This window comes from Perognathus longimembris, chromosome 16 (genome assembly GCF_023159225.1).
Source record: "Perognathus longimembris pacificus isolate PPM17 chromosome 16, ASM2315922v1, whole genome shotgun sequence".
In the NCBI taxonomy this organism is placed as follows: domain Eukaryota; kingdom Metazoa; phylum Chordata; class Mammalia; order Rodentia; family Heteromyidae; genus Perognathus; species Perognathus longimembris.
In genome coordinates, this window is record NC_063176.1 from 4,255,335 (window position 1) to 4,275,077 (window position 19,743).

Genomic DNA, 19,743 nt, shown 5'->3' on the forward strand with positions numbered 1-19,743 from the left:
GTCTTTATGGATGCACACCATGTGCTTGATTCCTTCTTTGTAAGACCACACTGTACCTCTGTATTGTGCAATACCTATATCACAACACAACCATACTTCACTGTGGCACTCTACCCCATGCACTCTAGGAGAATAGCTGCTGTTTTTACTTAATTAGCCCCCTAATTTGGAGTGAATCAGTCCAAACACTTTGAATCAGCAATCTCAGTGGCTTCCTGTGCACATTTTTAGAAGTCCTTAGTAGAGTATTAAATGCTTGAAAACAGATAGTGGAGGTAATTACATCCTTCTGAATGTGTACTACAAAAGATTTATGCTATAATTTAAACTGAATTGGATAAATGTGAATTACATTTCAGCAGAGTTGCTACAAAAATTTTTTGAATAGTGCTATCTAAGAAATTTTGAGTATTTGTGAAATTAATTTATTTCTGTGTCAGAAAGGAATCAAAAGGACATGCCAATATTTGAGTTATTATGAAAGGACTCACATACAGCAGGTAACTAACACATTGACTCCAAGCTACATGATAGCATTTAATTCCAAAACAGATGCTAAATTTACAGGTGTAATCATCAGGAAATTAAAACTTCTTTTATAGATCTGCCATTCTGTACCTATGTACTCACTAGCCATTTAGCATATTTACTTTGACCTACCCAAGTTACTTTTTAACTTCAGGATCAATTTTTTTATCTTGAATATAAATGCCAGAAACTGACAGAAATGAGCATAGTTTGAAGGAGCCAGTGCCAGTCAAGATGCCTGGGAAAAGGATTTTGGTTCTCCTGCTACTGCAGCTGAGTTGTTGCTTTAGTTCTGGAAGCTGTGGGAAAGTACTGGTGTGGCCGATGGAATACAGCCACTGGATAAATATGAAGGTAATACTGGATGAACTCATCTTGAGGGGTCATGACATAACAGTTGTGAGACCATCATATGCTATTTTTGTTGATAGCGATGAACAATCCAGCATCAAATTTGAAACTTTCCCTTCATCTTCAAAAACCGATGAAATGATCACTGCTTTTAGAGAATTTGTGGAACTGTGGACATATGAATTACCAAGAACAACATGTTTGGCATATTCGCCATTACTGGAGAGCCTATATATGAAATTTTCTGATACTTGGCTCAATATTTGTAAAGAAGCAGCTTTGAATAAGGAACTGATGGCAAGGCTACGAAAAGCAAGATTCGACGTCCTGATTGCAGATGCCATCGGCGCTTGTGGGGAGCTTCTGTCTGAGCTCTTGGAGATTCCTTTGGTGTACACTCTTCGCTTCTATCCCGGCTACACAACAGAGAAGTATAGTGGAGGCCTTCTGGTCCCTCCTTCTTATGTGCCTGTCATTCTGTCAGGATTGAGTGGTCAGATGACCTTCATGGAGAGGGTAGAAAACTTCATATGCATGCTGTATTTTGACTTTTGGTTTGAGACATATAATTCAAAGAAATGGAGTAACTTTTACAGTGAAGTTTTAGGTAAGTCATAGTTCATTATTAGTAAAACAATCATAATTTTCTGAAAGTTGAGGGAGGTATTGTAACACGCACGTGAAATAAGATAAATTTGTCTTTTGTAGTTGGAACAGTTAAATGAAATGTAAGATTGTATACCAGATTCCTGAATATGGAAAAGCTTCCATTATAGGGTCAGAGAGAAGACAATGGATGATTTCTTATATGGTAAACTGTAGGAGTTCATCCAGTGTCAACGACTTCATCCATGGTGAAAATTGTCCATTTTTCTTTATTATCAAAATCACTAATTACATCCCTAAGACACTGATGGATGGCTACATGTAGATGAGGAGATTCCTTTTTAACTCTGCCTATGGAGACAGGAAATAGGAACTTGTTGTCCTTGATCAATTTCCCTATTTAAATTAAAATACTTTATCTGGGTTCTCTTTCTTTCTTTTTCTTTTTGCTTGTCCCAAGATTTGAACTTAGGGATGTCCAGCTTGTTTAGCTTACTTGCTTAGTGCTGGTACTATACTACTTGAAACATATTTCTACCCAGGTTAGCTTTAAACTTAAGTCCTCCAATTCTCAGAATTTTGAATCGCTAGCGTTACACACTGAGCCATTGCTGCCCACTTTTTTGGATTATCTAAAAATTTCCCTTGTTCCTAAGAGAGATACTGTTTCATAGCAGATTCAACATAACTTGTTACTTTTTCAGCCATCTGTTTCATAGAGGTAAAATCTAGTTCAGTGGGAAGGTACATATGATTATTCACTATCTTTGCTAACATATTTCTGCATTTAATAAATATTACCCATGAACACCCCCAGTATTTGTGAAAGTTTGCCAGTGATATTAGCAAATGTGGCTATGTAACAAATAAACACTTTCAAGCACCAGTTTTTTATGTAGAAAACTATATTGAGAAGTTCAGAGAAAAGAGTTTTTGTGAATACGATAGAATTATTAATTCTGGAGATGGGATATTTATTTAATGAATAAAGAAAAAAGAAATCATAGTAAAATATACAACCACTTTTTCTTATTTTTATTCCCTTTAAAAATTTAATTTATTTATTGTCAAAGTGATATACAGAGTGGGTACAGTTCTGTATGTAAGGCAGTGAGTACATTCCTTTTCCAACTTGTTACCTCCTCCCTCATTTTCTCCAGCCTTCCTATCTCCCAATTCCTTCCCCCATCCCCATGAGCATATAGTTTACATATAGTTGGTTTACAGCATATAGTTTTGTGGGTGTTACCCTCACATTGGTTTCTTTTTTATCCTTTGTCTCTCCCTTTTGATATTCCCTTCCTTTCCCTAGTTCCAATAAACATGCATATTCAATACCATGGTACCAAAATCAGTAATAGTGACATTAGGGTTAAAACCCTGGGGAAGAAAGACTGAAGAAAATGGCATTAATTCACATGTTATGTTGAAAATAATGACAATGATAAACCACTAATTTCCACAAAGTGGAGTTCATTTCACTTAGCATCATTTTATGTGTTCAGCTATATGTAGCTATTGAGCTGTTTTGATCTACTAGGACTATCCAAGATGTGCACTAATGATTCCCAATGAGGGAATAATTTGGGTCTGGCTCACTTCACTTAGTATGATTTTTTCCCAGTCTTTCCTTTCCTTACAAATGGGGCAATGTCATTCTTTCTGATAGAGGCATACAATTCCACTGTGTACATGTGCCACATGTTCTTGATCTACTCTTCTAGTGAGGGGCATCGGGGTTGGTTCCATAGTTTAGTGATGGCAAATTGTGCTACAATGAACATAGTTGTGCTGGTGTCCTGGGCTAGATTTACCTCCCCGGGTGTGAGGATACTAAGCTTACTCCCTTATCAGTGCTCCCCTTTTCACCCTCTTCCCTGGCCGCTTGACCTTCGGGCAGCCAAGATGGAGTGAAGGAACACAGGCAAGCCTCAGGTGCACGTGGCCGAATGAGACCCCTTCTTCCCTCCTTATACCCACCAAGGAAGCCAAGCACGCACGGGTCTCAGAGAGCAATCTGGTTTAATAAGGGAGGGGCTAACAGTCATATAGCAATGATGACGAGGAAAGGGGGTGACAGATCAAGAACTAACGATAGGCTGGTGAGCTTGTCCATCCAAGGGCAGCTCCCTAGGTCCTCCCTCATGGGCTAACATCACTTCCCATAGTACCGCCCTCTGGGCATTGCCCTCACCAATGGGGCACACGTGCTTGCTGGTGAGGGGTGGGGGGCTGGTTTCAAAGCTACTCCTTCTGCTTCTGGACCCATAAGGAGATAGGTGTGGCTAACTTCCAGACTGCCCCAGGGCGCGGGGGAAGGGCAGCATCTTGGGATCACTCTCATTGCCCTTCCCCCTTCAAGGCCAAGCTGAATCCCCAACACTGGTGGCTTTAGTGTGGTCTTGCTTGTAATCTTTTTGGTAAAGGCCCAAAAATGGGGCTGCTGGGTCATAGGGGAGCTCTATGTTTTTAGCCTTCTGAGGAAACCCCATACTGATTTCCAGAATGGTTGAACAAGTTTATACTTCCACCAACAATGTAGTACAGTTTGCTTTTGGCCACATACCCTCCAGCATCTGTTGCTATAAGTTTTTTTTTTATAATGGACATTCTATTTCTCAGCTAGAGATGTGGCTAAGTGGTAGAACACCTACTTAGCAAGCACAAGTCCCCTAATTCAAAACAAATTTACTGCAAAAAGTAAATAAAAAGTAGCTTCCTTCAGATAATAGACATTCTTACTGGGGTGAGTTGCAATCTTAGTGTTGTTTGATTTTCATTTCTTTTATAGCTAGTGATAATGAGCACTAATGGTCCATTAATCAAAATGTTTCAACCAGTGCCATTCCTTCCCTTGATGTATTCAAGATACATGATTTTACCTCAAGTTCTTTGATCCATTTGGAATTAATTCAGTCTCTAGCTTGTTAGTTAAAGGTGTTTAACCAATTGTGCCAGCACCATTTGTTGAAGAAGCTGCCTTTCTTCCATCCTATTTTTAGCTCCTTTATCAAAGATTAAGTAGCCATAGGTCTGCAGGTTCATTTCTGGGTCTTCAGTTCTATTTACTTGGACCCCAGGCCTATACTCGTGCCAGTACCAAGATCTTTTTGTTACTCTAAATTTGTAATGGAGTTTGAAGTTTGCTATTGTTATCCCTCCACCATGGATCTTCCAGCTTTGGACTGTTTTTGCCAATCAGGTTCTTCTATTGTTCTCTATGAATTTTGGGATTGCTTTCACTATTTCATTAAAGAATGGTGTTGGGATATTGACAGGTATAGCACTGAATTTGTGGAAAGTCTTTGGCAGTTTGCCATTTTCACCAAGTTAATCCTCCCAATTCAGGAGAATGAGAGATTTTTCCATTTCCTTAGTTTTGCTTTAATTTCATTTTTCAGCTTTTTAAAGTGTTCCTCATACAGGTCTTTCACTTCTTTAGTTAAGGTTAATCCTAATTATTTTGTGTTTTTGAGGCTATTGTATAAGGAGTTGCTTTCCTGATTTCAGCCTTGCTCTTCATAGTGTGGGCACACAGAAATGCTGTTGATTCTTGAAGATTTATTTTTTATCCTGCAACTTTACCAAAGTTTTGGATAAGCTCAAGTAACTTGGGAGTAGAGTCTATGGGGTTCCTTAAATACAGAATCATGTCCTCTGGAAAGAGAGAGAGTTTAACTTCTTTCCCTATTTGGATCCCATTTATATGTGCATCTTGCCTTATTGCTATGGATAGTAATTCTAGTACAATATTGAAAAAGAGTGGAGAGAGCTGATATCCTTATCTTCCTCCTGATTTTAAAGGGAATGCCTTTAACTTTCACCATGAAGTACAATGCTAGCTGTAATACACTTACTTATTTTAATCATTAATCATGACTACTAATATAAGAAGGTACCATAGAAATTGTCTCTTACCAGTTTGCCTTTCATACAAAAATATACAAACACCACACATGTACCTACATAATTCATTACCACCCAAGTAAATTATGCATGTAAATTACATCTCATAGATTTTTTTTTTTTTTTGCCAGTCCTGGGCCTTGGACTCAGGGCCTGAGCACTGTCCCTGGCTTCTTTTTGCTCAAGGCTAGCACTCTGCCACTTGAGCCACAGTGCCACTTCTGGCCATTTTCCATATATGTGGTACTGAGGAATTGAACCCAGGGCTTCATGTATACGAGGCAGGCTCTCTTGCCACTAGGCCATATTCCCAGTCCACATCTCATAGATTTTTTGATTTACCAACAAAAACATTTATTAATCATTAAGTACAAATTATAGCAATCCTCTAGGAAAAAAAACCTTTTATTAGAAAAGACTCTGTTGTATCTTTACGTATTCTTTACATTTTATACTCTCCACTCAGGACACCCCACTACCTTATTGAAGACAATGAGTAGAGCAGACATCTGGCTTATTCGATCCTACTGGGACTTGGAATTCCCTCGCCCTACGTTACCAAATTTTGACTTTGTTGGAGGACTCCACTGCAAACCTGCAAAACCCTTGCCTAAGGTAAATATGTTCATTTTTGTCTGTGTTATTTGATTCCTTTGCAATGCATATGGTTCTGCAACACACAATCCTAGTCCTTGATAGTAAGATGACAGGTGAACAATGCTCAGAAATCAGTTGAGGAATCATAATGGAAAAAAATATAGAGAAAATCAATTATAATAAAAAGTAAGAACAACATATAAGGCCTAACATTATTTCTTAATAGGAAAAAGTTGTTAGAGAAATAACTTGGAAACCTGATGGAAATGTTTGGAAAATGTAGCATAATGATTTTAATATTCTTCATACTACTACCTGTGTTCTTAATGGTGGCTAGTAGAAAATCATGTTTTTTTTTTTAATTTCACTGTTTTTACTCTAAAAATTTCTAATAATATTTGATTTTCTCTCCTTATATTGAAAACACTTTTTTGTGCCAATCCTTTGTAGGTTTTGAGCTCAAGGCCTGGCATTATTCCTGAGTTTCTGTGCTCAAGACTAGTGCTTATCTCTTGCGCCACAGCTCTACTTAGAGCTTTGTGGTGCTTATTTGGGGATGGAAGTATCACAGGCTTTTGTGCCCAGGCAGGCTTTGAAATAGGATCCTCAGATCTCAACCTCCTCTCTAGCTACCATTGTAGGCAAGCATAATCAGCACATTGCTACTTTGATATAACCAAACTTTCAATCATGTTTGCTTAACTGTTATTTCTATGTATTGGTGTCTGTGTGCATGTGAGAGATGATGTACACTTTTACTTCACAGGAAATGGAAGATTTTGTGCAAAGCTCTGGGGACAATGGTGTGGTGGTATTTTCTTTGGGGTCCATGATTGATAACCTAACAGAAGATACAGCCAATGCAATTGCATCAGCACTGGCACAAATTCCACAAAAGGTGAGATGTAGTACCTCAGTAGTGGTCTTCACTGTATGGGACATAAACTCTGTACGTATCTGACTATACTAGTTTCCTGTTACAATAACTCTAATTTATCTTAAGCAACTAAAAGTGAAAATATGCATGGAAGATGCTGAAATAGCATGGAATTTTGGATTTTTTTAGATTGACAATGAATGAAACATGAATTTTGTCATCAGAAAGAAACAGAAAAGTCACAAAGTGAAATGTTATTATCATAATATTGCTAGCAAGACCTCACAGAAAGCATCAAATTTCATCCAGTGATCACAAGAATACTAAGCCCATCAGTATACTAGACATGCTTCAGAAGGGAGGTAAACTACACTTAATAAATGGAGTCCTACAATAGCATTTGACATGCAGTTTAGTGTACATTGAAATCTTATACAGTTTCTTGTTCCCAAGTAATCATTTCCTTCAATTTTGAAATTGACCCATGAGGAGGTTATTCAGAGAAAGGAAGGGGGAGGTTAATCTCTCCTTCCATGTATTTATTCAGCTTAGTTCATTAAGAGAAAAAAACCCAACCTGTCCTACTGGACTAGCCTTTATTCATATCTGAAACCAGATCTCTACAGTTCATGTGAATGGGTACATAGTCGCCTGAAAAATAAAGGTAGCACCATTACAATTTAGTTTCATTTCAGCAACCCTATGGCTTATGAACTACAAGCCAGATCTATTTTCTACATTCAGTGATTTTTCCCAGAGTAGTGATAATTAATAAGTTGTTAGTATCATGAATTTTATGTTCAAAATTTCCTAGACTTCACAACTAACAGTTCATAATCTAAAACTGGTTTCCTGTAATTACTAAAATGAATTCATTAACTATAAAGAGTTATTTACAAAGATTTGATCAGGTTTGTCAAAAAATACTTACAACAATAACATTTGCTTGTGTGTTGGTAATGAGGAAGAAGCTGTAGCCTTAACATACAGCACAACAGTGTGAATTGTTGATGTGAGTGTTACCATTGTCCCTTGGCAACCACCACAGGATTGGTTCTGAGGTCCATTTGTCTGTCTGTCCAGATAAATTTTCCCATGTTGATCATGTCTTCAAGAGTCTGAATGTTAGTTTATAACCTACAGATTTGTGAGGTTATTCATAGGAAGAGTAGCATGGGAGTTTTATGTATTCACTCCATAATGCTGAGTGTTACGTAATATAATATTCCTGTATACAATACTCTCGGACTGGGAAAAAGGCCTTGGGGGAAGAGCTGTTGCATTGTATACATGCATCCCTGGGTTAGATTCCCAAGCACACATATATAGAAAACAGGCAGTAGTGGTGCATGGGCTCAAGTGGCATAGTGGCATAGTTTGCCTTTAGCAAAAAGAAGCCAGGGACAGTGCTCAGGCCCTGAGTCCTAGGCCCAGGACTGGCAAAAAAATAAAATAAAATACAATATTCTGTATTGTGAAGTACATAATGCTAAGTATTTGGACTCTATATCTGGTTGGTTAACTGGACAGTATTTTTTCACAGACCTTCTCTCCAGGGACAACTGTGTATATAAACTATTTGTCATGAATAAGCAGTAAAAGCCAATCAAATCATGTTAAAGTAAAATAACACTCTTTGGAATAAGAGAATATTACCCTAGTGTCACTTTATAAAGACTACTAGCTAACATTAGAAGATGAGAGCTAGTTTAGTAAATATATGATACTTACCTTGCAACAGATCTATAATTTTCACCACGTAAAAATATCTTGAATACATTTATTTGTCATGTATTACATTAATGTACCTAAGTACACTAAAATTAAGATTGTATTCAATCTTATTGAATAGAAAATTAAGTATGGGAAGTGTTGATAGCTCTTTTCTCTCAGTTTGGTATTGTCCTCAAAATGACCCTTCTTGTCTTTTTCTTTATCCATTCTATGAAAATAATTTAATTAAAATGTGACATTTTCGGGCTGGGGATATGGCCTAGTGGCAAGAGTGCCTGCCTCATATACATGAGGCCCTGGGTTCGATTCCCCAGCACCACATATACAGAAAATGGCCAGAAGGGGCGCTGTGGCTCAAGTGGCAGAGTGCTAGCCTTGAGCAAGAAGAAGCCAGGGACAGTGCTCAGGCCCTGAGTCCAGTCCCCAGGACTGGCCAAAAAAAAAAAAAAAGTGACATTTTCAAACTTAAAATAACAGTGTGTTTACCTCACAGATTCTTTGGAGATTTAATGGGAAGAAACCAGACAGCTTAGGAAAGAATACTCGGCTGTACAAGTGGCTCCCCCAGAACGACCTCCTTGGTAAGACAATGAAAAATCAAATACCAAAAGCATGAGTAGCTGTAGAAGTAGTTGATGACAATACAACAGGAAACACATGGAGATATTCTAGAAGTAACTCAAAAATGAAACCATAATTTTATGTTTATAATCCCATCTTGTGGAAAATAAGCTTTAACAGTTTATGAACAGTATATTATTTATCAAAGTATATTTACCATGGACAAAGAATTTTCTATAATTATCTGAGGTCATCTATCTGTCCCTCATTTCCAACATTACATTAGCAATTTAATGCCACTGAAACAAATACTGTTGTCTTATTATAGATGAGTCTGAATTTTATGTGGTGATAAAGAGTTTTGTTTCTTAAGAGGAAGTGATAATATATTGCGTTTCAAGCATCCCTCATTCATTTGGCTAATGCTCTATTTTTAAGTTGATGAGAGCATAATTTAACGTGAACTTTTTTTTTTTGCTTCAGGAATTGTTCTATATTATCCATTGGGTGCTTTTGCTATCTCGACAACTGAAAGTGATACATTCATTTTTCAAATTTCAATTTGCACAAAATCTAAGGCACATACCCTAAGAATTTTAATAATATCTCAAGTCAGTTAAGGGCTATTTGAGGTGAGATAAGAAAGCCATTTAAAGGTAATTTCATAGGTTCAATAATTGTTATTTGGAAAAGTATATTCCTTTCCCTGCCTCATATTGTACATTGTCACTAAGAAGTTTAATGAACAATTTTATTGAAATTCACCTAATTGTAGGTCATCCCAAAATGAAAGCCTTCATCACTCACGGTGGAGCTAATGGCATCTACGAGGCCATCCATCACGGGGTTCCCATGGTGGGCATTCCTTTGTTTGGGGAACAACATGATAACATTGCTCACATGGTGGCCAAAGGAGCAGCTGTGCAACTGGATATAAGAACACTGTCAAGTAAAGACTTGCTCAGAGCACTGGAAACCGTCATTAACAACCCTCTGTGAGTATAACCTTGAGTATGTTTTTTTTGTGTGTGGTGTGTGTGTTTGTTTGTGTGTGTGTGTGTGTGTGTGTGTGTGTGTGTGTGTGAGGGTGTGGTGTTCTAGTCATTAAACCTAGGGAATTGCTCCTCATTGGTAAATACCCACTGTTCAGGTAGTATGCCTATATTTATGCGTCGGAACCATCAGTTCAGAGTTACCATCAGTTTATAGTTGATTACTATTGAAGACTTCATCATTAACCTATCATGTATGTAACAAATCACAATAGCTGTGTGTGTGTGTGTGTGTGTGTGTGCATATCAGTGTGTATGTAGAAACATGGTTGGGCTGTATAGGTGAGGGTGGATTTAAATTCAGGAGGATCATCTTTTAGCTTTTGCAATGCTGAGATTTCAGGGATGTACTTTCATTTCCAGCCATCATAAGTTATTATTTTCACCACAGATTTTAAAGGGAAAGAATTTTCAAACCCTTGAGAATTCTAAAAGAGAGCAAAAGTGGACTGAAAGGAATCACTTAGGATGGTAACACAATGACTGCAAGGAAGTTGAGGAAAGCAATGAATTGGGGGAGCATGAATGTTCCCTCCACAAATGACACGCATCACTCCAGTTCAGTTATAACACTTTTTTACAGCCTAAGATCTCACTAGTTACTGTTGATAAAATAAAAGTTTATAAAATAAATACTCCATAAATACTACATGTTGCTATAGAGAAAAGGATGAACACACCCATCATTTCAGTTTGTGTTTTTTTAAGTTTTCCTTTAAAAAATACTTCTACAATGGTCTATATTTTTGTTAAACAGTAAGCTATCAAAGTTCTAATTGCTATTGCATTTTATGATGCCTAAATTATCTATACTGAATTCTGTAATTCTTTCAGTATGATTTTTGAATTTACCTGATTAATCCTAATAGAAAAACGTTGTGGATATTATTAGACCCTCAGAAATATGTTTTTCATAATGAGAAATATTATAATTAAAAAAATTAACCTCAAAAGTAGAATTCACAAATTGCTGTTTAATAGCGATAATTTGCAATTCAAATTATGTCAATACATGCAATAATTTCATTAATACTACTATAAATTCACTCTTAGGAGCAATATTCTGTAGGTCTCTCCTTTCACCATGACTGCAAAATAAAGCTTTATGTTTTGGAATGTACATACAGTAATAGTATAGTAGGTACATTTAAAAGCAATTTTGCTTTGATGCTTTTTCAAGGCCCTGGGGTTTGAACTCAATGCTTTTTTAGCTCATTTAATTCCCCAGCTGGCGTTCTGCCCCTTGAGCTCTGACTCCCATCCTGCTTTTCGATGGATATTTTGAAGATGAAACCTAAGGACTTTTCTGTCCGGTCTACTTTGAGCTGTGCTTGTTATGCCCTCAACCTCCTGGGATAGACAAGATTACAGGAGGAAGCTATCAGCCTCTGGCTCTCACTTTGATTTCCAAACACGTATTGGACTCCTAACAAATATTTTCTGAGGCATATTTTCTCTTCCTTCCTATGAAAACCAATGTGTCTTTCATAGACTGACTGGATGTAAAAGTAACTTTCTGAAATATTGTTTTGTTTTAAATTGTGAATAGATACAATGTTGATACTGAAAAAAACAAGGGTTTATTTAATTAGAGAATGCATACTACAGCTTATGGTATCAAACATATCAGTAGTTATTAATGCATTTAACTCTATTTTTACCCCTTACATTAAAGAAGTATATTAAGTTCAGTACCCATTTGAAGGAAAAGGTAAGTTATAGAATAACCATGGATCAAGTAAGTGTTAGGGTCAAGAAATAATAGGAAGTCTGTGTTCCAGGGTTGATGCCTGAAATCCCAGGTATTCAAGAGGGTGGGACCTGAGGACTGAGGTTTGATGTCAGGACAAGCAGGAAAGTCCATAACATTCTTATCACCAATTAACAAAAAACAAGTCGGAAGTAGTACCCTGACTCAACTGGTGAAACTCTTCCTTTGTGACAAACATATATTCCAGGACATTGCCAAGGCCTTGAGCTCAATTTCCAGGACCAAATTTTACAGAGAGAGAGAGAGAGAGAGAGAGAGACAGAAAGAGAGAGAGAGAGAGAGAGAGAGAGAGAGAGAGAGAGAGAGAGAGAGAGAGAGAGAGAGATTTTATTATTATAAAATAATGCACTGATAAAAGACCAATATAACTCAAGGTGGTGGGGGGAACAACTGTGCACCAAATTGTCCATCTGTCTCTAACTTAAGATGCAATTCTGAACTTTGAACAACACATGCAATTGTAATTGCTTACTGGAGAAGCTAAGCTTTTGTTTTGCCTTTGAAACTTAATTGATTCTCCTGTCGATTTTTAGTAAATCATGCTTTTAAAATATCTCTCTAAATTGTTAAATCTAATGTCATTAAGAAGCTCCACCCTTTCACATTAAGATGTCTATGGAAACAGTAGACAAAATCATTTCTATTTCCTGGGCACTGTCTCTGAGTTCTTCATCTCAAAGGTAGTGAGCTACCAGTTAAGAGAAAGAACTTCTTCCGGTTTTGTCATGGATATTTGGAGGTGTGAGTCTTTTGGGCTTTCCTGCCCGGGCTTACTGTGAACCAAGATCCTCAGATCTCAGCCTCTTGAATATCTAGGATTGCAGGCATGAGACACCGGTCCCCAGCTCTCTTCAACTTTTATGGAATCATTTTTAACATTTACTGAAATCTTCTAACATATTTCTAGTTCATTCCATAAACAGATATCAATTTGTTTTGCCTTTAGCTATAAAAAGAACGCTATGTGGCTATCAACCATTCACCATGATCAGCCTATGAAGCCTCTGGACCGAGCTGTCTTCTGGATCGAATTTGTCATGCGCAACAAAGGAGCCAAGCACCTGAGGCCACTTGCCCATAACCTCACCTGGTACCAGTACCACTCTCTGGATGTCATTGGCTTCCTCCTGGCCGGTGTGGCCACTGTTATGTTCCTTGTCATAAAATGTTGCTTACTTGCTTACCAAACATTTGATAAGATGGGAAAGAAGAAAAAGAGGGAGTAGAGCTTTCAACACCACACAGAGTGGACTAAGAGCCTACGAATCAAGACCATCCTAATGAACTAGAGCACAATCAACAAACAACAAACCCTTCAGGGTTTACCAAACCTGTACCTTCTGTATATTCCTGTGTATCTTACTCCCGATTAAACCTGAAATAAGGTACAATTCTAATTCAGAATTCCTCAAAAACTTTCACTTCCCTGGGTTATGTCGTTAGTATAACTGAATCAAGTGGGACCAGAGGAAATTTGAGGCTATTGATTTGAGTGAAGCATAAAACCCAAAGTTTTATTTTGCATAACCAAAAGGGAATATTTAAATAAAGCATAATCAGGTGGACTATTTTTATGTCTGTTCAAAACATAAAAGTGAGGGATGGGTTTAAAGAGGTAACCAATATTATTCAGACTTCTGGAATACAGGAGACAACCGACAGTAACTGAAGTTAACCTCTGTTGAGTCAAAGCCAACTGAGATTTTCATAAACATAAAAAACGAGTAAGAGGAAGTGAGGAAAGGAGAATCATCGTGGACTGAAGATCTATCTGAAGATAAATAACTACAAAAGAAGTGAAAAATTACTGATAATGGCATGCCTTGGGTGGAAGAGCTTCAGGTTGTCCATTGTCCATTCTTTTTTTTTTTTTTTTTTTTTTGGCCAGTCCTGGGCCTTGGACTCAGGGCCTGAGCACTGTCCCTGGCTTCCTTTTGCTCAAGGCTAGCACTCCGCCACTTGAGCCACAGCGCCGCTTCTGGCCGTTTTCTGTATATGTGGTGCTGGGGAACCGAACCTAGGGCCTCGTGTATCCGAGGCAGGCACTCTTGCCACTAGGCTATATCCCCAGCCCCCCATTGTCCATTCTTTGTGTCATGTTCTCATGATCAAAAAAATACTGTGGTCTCCTGAATTGACCAACACATCACTTGGTGTGGTAATAGCCAGGATATATCTGATGAGTAACTCAGCAATGTTGTTGCTATGTGTTTAGTGGCATGGAATAATATGTAGTGCACATCCCTCTTGAAATTCAGGATGTGTGTGTGTGTGTGTGTGTGTGTGTGTGTGTGTGTGTGTGTGTTTTTGTTGTTTTTTTGCAAGATCTGTAGAGTCTCAAAGGCTTTCATTTAATGTGGGCCACCAAGTAAAATCTTCAGTGGTAAATGAAGGCTTCTTCTCCTGTACCACCTTGAGTTCCCAAGTGATCATTTTGTGTCACTGAATTATCCCATATAATTGTGTAGCAAGAAAATGTGTGTTTCTTCCTTTCAAGAGACCAGTGAGACTCTTGAAGACAATTTCTGACTAGAGAGTAGTGCTACATTTCCTTCCTCTTGAAACATGACATCCTGCTTCTTGTTTTAATTTTTTTCTACAATTACTTCTAGCTTCGAGTACTTACACTGAGTATCTGAGACCCTAAATTATATTTGTACTTATTCATGAATTGTAACATATAGAGCGAATTGTAAAGCAATTTTGAAGATATAGAGAACATTTAAAATTGCAAAGATTCCCCAAACCACCTTTTAAGACTCTGCTGTCATAGTCTGAGCTCAGAACACAAATTGCAAAGCAAACTACAGGGAAGAAAGAAATTAATTGAAGAATATTATTTCTTCCTGACAAAAGATAGGTTCAAATAATTACATGATGGAAAAGATGATTGCTTTTACATATGGAAAATATTTAACAGTTCTGTTTTATGAATATAAAAAAAATCAGGCATTATTCTGGATGCTGGTGGCTCATGCCTGTAATCCTAGCCACTCAGGAGGCTGAGATCTGAAGATCCTATTTCAAAGCCAGTAGTGTGGTAAATGAAAGCAGTTGAACAGTATTTTTGAGAAAACAGATTTTAGGGACATTGTCCAGGCCCTGAACTTAAGCCTCAGGACTGACAATAAATAAATAGTGGAGTCTGAGAGACAATGATGTTGACTGTCTGTAAAACCAGATCCGTAGGAAGTGGTGACAGTATCGTAATGGTTTGAATCCAGTAAAGGCAATGCCATACATGCTTAGCTATTACAACAATTTCCAAGCAAAGCACTCTCATTTGAATTCCTAGTGCTACAGAAACAGAGATACGATCAATAAGACCAATGATGAGCATAATATTCAGAAAAGAAATAGGTAAGGATGGCTACCCTCTATTGAAATTTAAATATATCATCTATCTCATTTTTTAAAATTTAGTAAATATCAATGTATAGGTTATAAAAACAAAGTATTAGTGCTCTTTGCCATTAAGTTTTAACAGAAGAAATGTTTTCATGTACATTTTCTGAGCTAACAATGAAGATCACTCTCATGTTAAATTACATGGTAAAATAGATGATAAACACTACTACAGATTTTTGAAGTTATAGATGCATTCATTATCTGAGATGAAATCTGTACAATTGAATGAATGAAAAAATAAATGACTAGCATGATCAGAAAAGGAGAGATTTAGTGAATGTTCTGGATTTCTGAGTAAACATGATTAGAAGAGCTCACAATGAAAATCACCTTGGTGCTCCAGCGAACTAGGTAACAGGTTATGCAATATTTTGTAAGTTGATGTTAGTCCTCTCTTTCCTTTAGACACTCTTAATTCTTACTGATTAGTGAGCTATATCTACTCAGCTTTTGAATTATTGAACTGATTCAGATTACTCGCTCCAGTTTTACACTTTGTGTTGTCTTAAACCTTATCAGTTGCTCGTTGACAATTATTTCCAAATAACTGACAATGTTTTCCAAATCTAACTTTATTTGACCTTGAATTACTAGTTAATTATTGTCAGTTTTGTAACTTTGATCTCCCATTTTTGCCAGGTATTCTGGATCACTGTCATTATGACTCAGGAATATTATTCTCTTCACAAAAACAAATGTATTTTTCTTACTTGTCTATATGAAAGTAGAGAGTTTGCAAAAAAGAAACTGAGAGCTCATGCCTATTATCATAGCCACTCACAAGACTAGGATTGAGTATCATAGTTCAAAAAAGTCCATGCAGGAAAGTCTGTGAGACTCTTATCTCCAATTAAACACTGAAAGCTGCGATTGGAACTTTGGCTCAAGTGGTAGAATGCTATGCTTCAGCACAAAAAAAAGAGAGGAGGTAAACTTAGGGAAAATGCCTAGGCCCTTAGTGTAAGGCCCTGACTGGAAGATGGATTATAAACCTTTTTTAAGCCTACATAATCTGTCCTTTAATGGAAGTTGGATATTTAGTCTCCTAAGGGTTATTTCGTATCAGCAAACTAGTATTAGGTTAATAATGTTTAATTCATATAATTCCAGAATAGGGTAAATACGCATTGAATTATCATTTCTCTTTTGTTTGTACTCATCCATTTATCATTATGGAGCGACCTCCTTTGTAGTATTTCACAACATGAGTTGTACAGTTGGTTTACAGCATATAGTTTTGTGATATTACCCTCACAATTGTTTGTCTTTTATCCTTTGTCTCTCAATTTTGATGTTCCCCTTCTATTCCCTAGTTCCAAAAATCATGCATATTTGATGCCCATGCTACCAAAATCAATAATAGTGACATCAAGATAGAACTCTGTGGAAGAAAGACTGAAGAAAATATTAGTAATCATCTTTGGTATTCTACTTGAAAATATGAGTAATCAGATGTACTTAAATATCAGCACATTATTACTCACGAGTCCAGAACTCAATTGTTCTTGTTTTTCCATTTCCTTTCTTTTACTTGTATAACAGGAAAAACTGAGATGTTTCTAAAAGAGGTTTATTAAAGAAAAAGGAAAGTGAGAGGGTTATAATGGAACAAGCAGGTCAAGAAATAAAAAGAAGGCTGGGTGCCATTGGCTGATCCCTGTAATACTAACAACTCAAGAGGCTGAGATCTGAGGACTGATGTTTGAGGTCAGGCCAGGCAGAAAATCCATGAAATTCTTATCTTCAAATAACAACCAAAGAGCCAGAGGAGAGCTGTGGCTCAAGTGATAGAGTTCTTCCCGTGAGCAAATAGAACTCAAGGACTGTGCCAAGGCCCCAGTTCCAACACACAAAGAAAGAGAGGGGCAACAAACTGTTATATACTAATTAACCAATGATAAAAGATAAATACAAATTCCTGACAAAAAGCTCATTCATTAAATTGTCCTTCTGTCTCTAAAGGATGATAAAATTCTGAACTTTGAACAACAGCTACATTAATAATTGGTTACAGGATAATTCAAGCTTTAATTTTGCCTTTGAAACTTAACTGATTCTATTTTCTACTTTAGAAATTCTTGTGTCTAACAAGATTTTTGTCACTGGTTAAGTGCAGTGTCATTAAGAAGCTCTTGGCTTTTACTTGAAGTCAGCAAAAGAAAAATCCTTTGCTTTTCTCTCTAGTTTTGTGGAATCATGAGTTGTATTCGGAATCCAATTTGTCATTCACCACAAAGGAGCCAAGCACCTGGGGCCACTTGCCCACAACCTCACCTGGTACCAGTACCACTCTCTGGATGTCATTGGCTTCCTGCTGGCCTGTGTGGCCACTGTTATGTTCCTTGTCATAAAATGTTGCTTGCGTCTTTACCAAAGGTATTTAAGATTGGGAAGAAGAAAAAGTGGGATTAGGTCTCTTCAGCATGTACATGAAATAATGTACAATTCTAATTTTGGAATTCCTATAAAAGTTTTACTTTCCTGGCTTATGTAGATAGTATAACTGGATCAACTGGGAGCTATGGGGATTTGAGCCTATTGATCTGCGTGAAGCATAAAACCCAAAGTTTTATTGTGCATATCCAAAAAAGGAATATTTTAGTAAAACATAATTGTAGAGAAAAAGTAAATGATGTCATTTTCAGGAAAGTGGATAAAACTGGAAATCATCATGTTTACTGCTATAAGCAAAAATCAAAACGCCAAATACTGAATTTCATGCTCGTTTTGGGGGTTCACAGCTAATCTAATGATGATAATGCAGATGATGATAGTAATTAGTGGCCAAGGTCAATGAATATAAAAGGAAGAGCTGCTAGGAGGGTTCAGAAAAAGGAGGAAGAGAGAAAGGACTAAATACTGTGGAGAAAAGAAGAAAAAAGGACACAGAACAAACACGTCTCTGACATTGTCATAATACAATCTACCAAATGCTATTTGAGAAAGGAGGAGAGAGAATTGAGAGGAATGAGACTAGAGTGGAAAGGGAAAATATGTTCAGAGTACACAATGTGTACGTAGGAAGATATCACAAGGAAAGCAAGCCCGCCCCCATATTATAAAGAAATGTTAACACAAATGTAAAATGTTTGAAAAGAACACAACAGATGCTAACCAGGTTATAGGTGGGAAAAGAAATGTTGTATACTGTTGGTAGTAACGCAAATCAGTGCAGCTCCTATGTAAAGCAACATGGAAGATTCTCAATAACCTAGAAATAGAACTATGTAATGATCTGGAAATATCAATCTTGAAGTAATTTCTGAAGTAATGTAATTGCACATGTGGGTGTTTATTGCAGTGTTATTTACCAATAGCCAAGGTATGAAGTCAGTTTAAATGCCTTTTGACTTTTCAATGGATAATGATAATAGGGCTATGTATGCAGATATAGATACATATACCTATATAAGAAAATGAGTACAAAGAGATCTGTACACGTATATATTAGAGTATTTTACAGCAATAAAATTTTCATATCATTTGCAAGAAAAATGGGCAGAACTGCATATTGGTATGTAAAACAAGTAATTAGAAGGACAATATCACATATTTTCTCTCAAGCAGAGTACAGAGTCTCTTTGTTGTCTGTTATACATCTATATGTATATGGGCTGGAAATATGGCCTAGTGGCAAGAGTGCTTGCCTCGTATACATCTATATGTATATATACACACATATACATACATATATAGTATTGTATTTTTATATAGTCCTATATTTTATACATGATACTATATATAATATATGTCTATCTATTATTACATTTACTACCGTGTATAGTTATTGTGTGGTTTGAGAAAAAGGGGAGAAAGAAAAAGAAAAAGAATGATTTGGGTATAAACAATACCAAAATGTATTGTCTATTTTAAAGATGGCACATAGAGCCTACTGAAAGCTTTTGAACAATACTAATAAGGGGGAGTAAAAAAAAGGATAAACATGTACTATACAGTATTAATTTAATCAAAGCACAGTATAGTGCATGTGGATGCAAAATTACATGGTGAGACAGTTAATAAACGCTAGCCCAAATTCTTGAGGTTATAGATGTGTGCCCTTATTATGTGAAATGATATGAAATGGGACCAAATAAATGAATAAAGCAATAAATGACCATTATGAGCAGCAATGGAGATATTTAGTGAAATTTCTGGAATTCTGAGTAACATGAATAGAAGAGTCGACTTGAAAATGACTTCAGTGCTCACAGTAGCAGATAACAGGTGAAATGGAACATTTTTCATGTCATATATTAATCCTTTCTTTCCTAACACACTCTTGTTTCTTGCTATTTAGCCAGCCACAACTACTCGGCTTTTGTATTTATTGAACTAATTCACATTACTTT

General features: G+C 36.7%; 1 protein-coding gene across 1 annotated transcript in view; it reads left to right on the forward strand.

Annotated features, from left to right (window-relative positions):
- Positions 1-13,209, forward strand: part of LOC125364900 (UDP-glucuronosyltransferase 2A3-like) — a 49,990-nt gene extending 36,781 nt beyond the window's left edge. Inside the window, exons 1-6 of the mRNA XM_048364671.1 lie at positions 757-1,486; positions 5,858-6,006; positions 6,755-6,886; positions 9,093-9,180; positions 9,936-10,155; positions 12,930-13,209. Coding sequence (XP_048220628.1) covers positions 763-1,486; positions 5,858-6,006; positions 6,755-6,886; positions 9,093-9,180; positions 9,936-10,155; positions 12,930-13,209 — 1,593 coding nt within the window. The 5' untranslated portion in view covers positions 757-762. Of the gene's footprint in view, positions 1,487-5,857; positions 6,007-6,754; positions 6,887-9,092; positions 9,181-9,935; positions 10,156-12,929 lie in introns of the transcript that reaches the window.
- Positions 13,210-19,743: the final 6,534 nt, after the last annotated feature.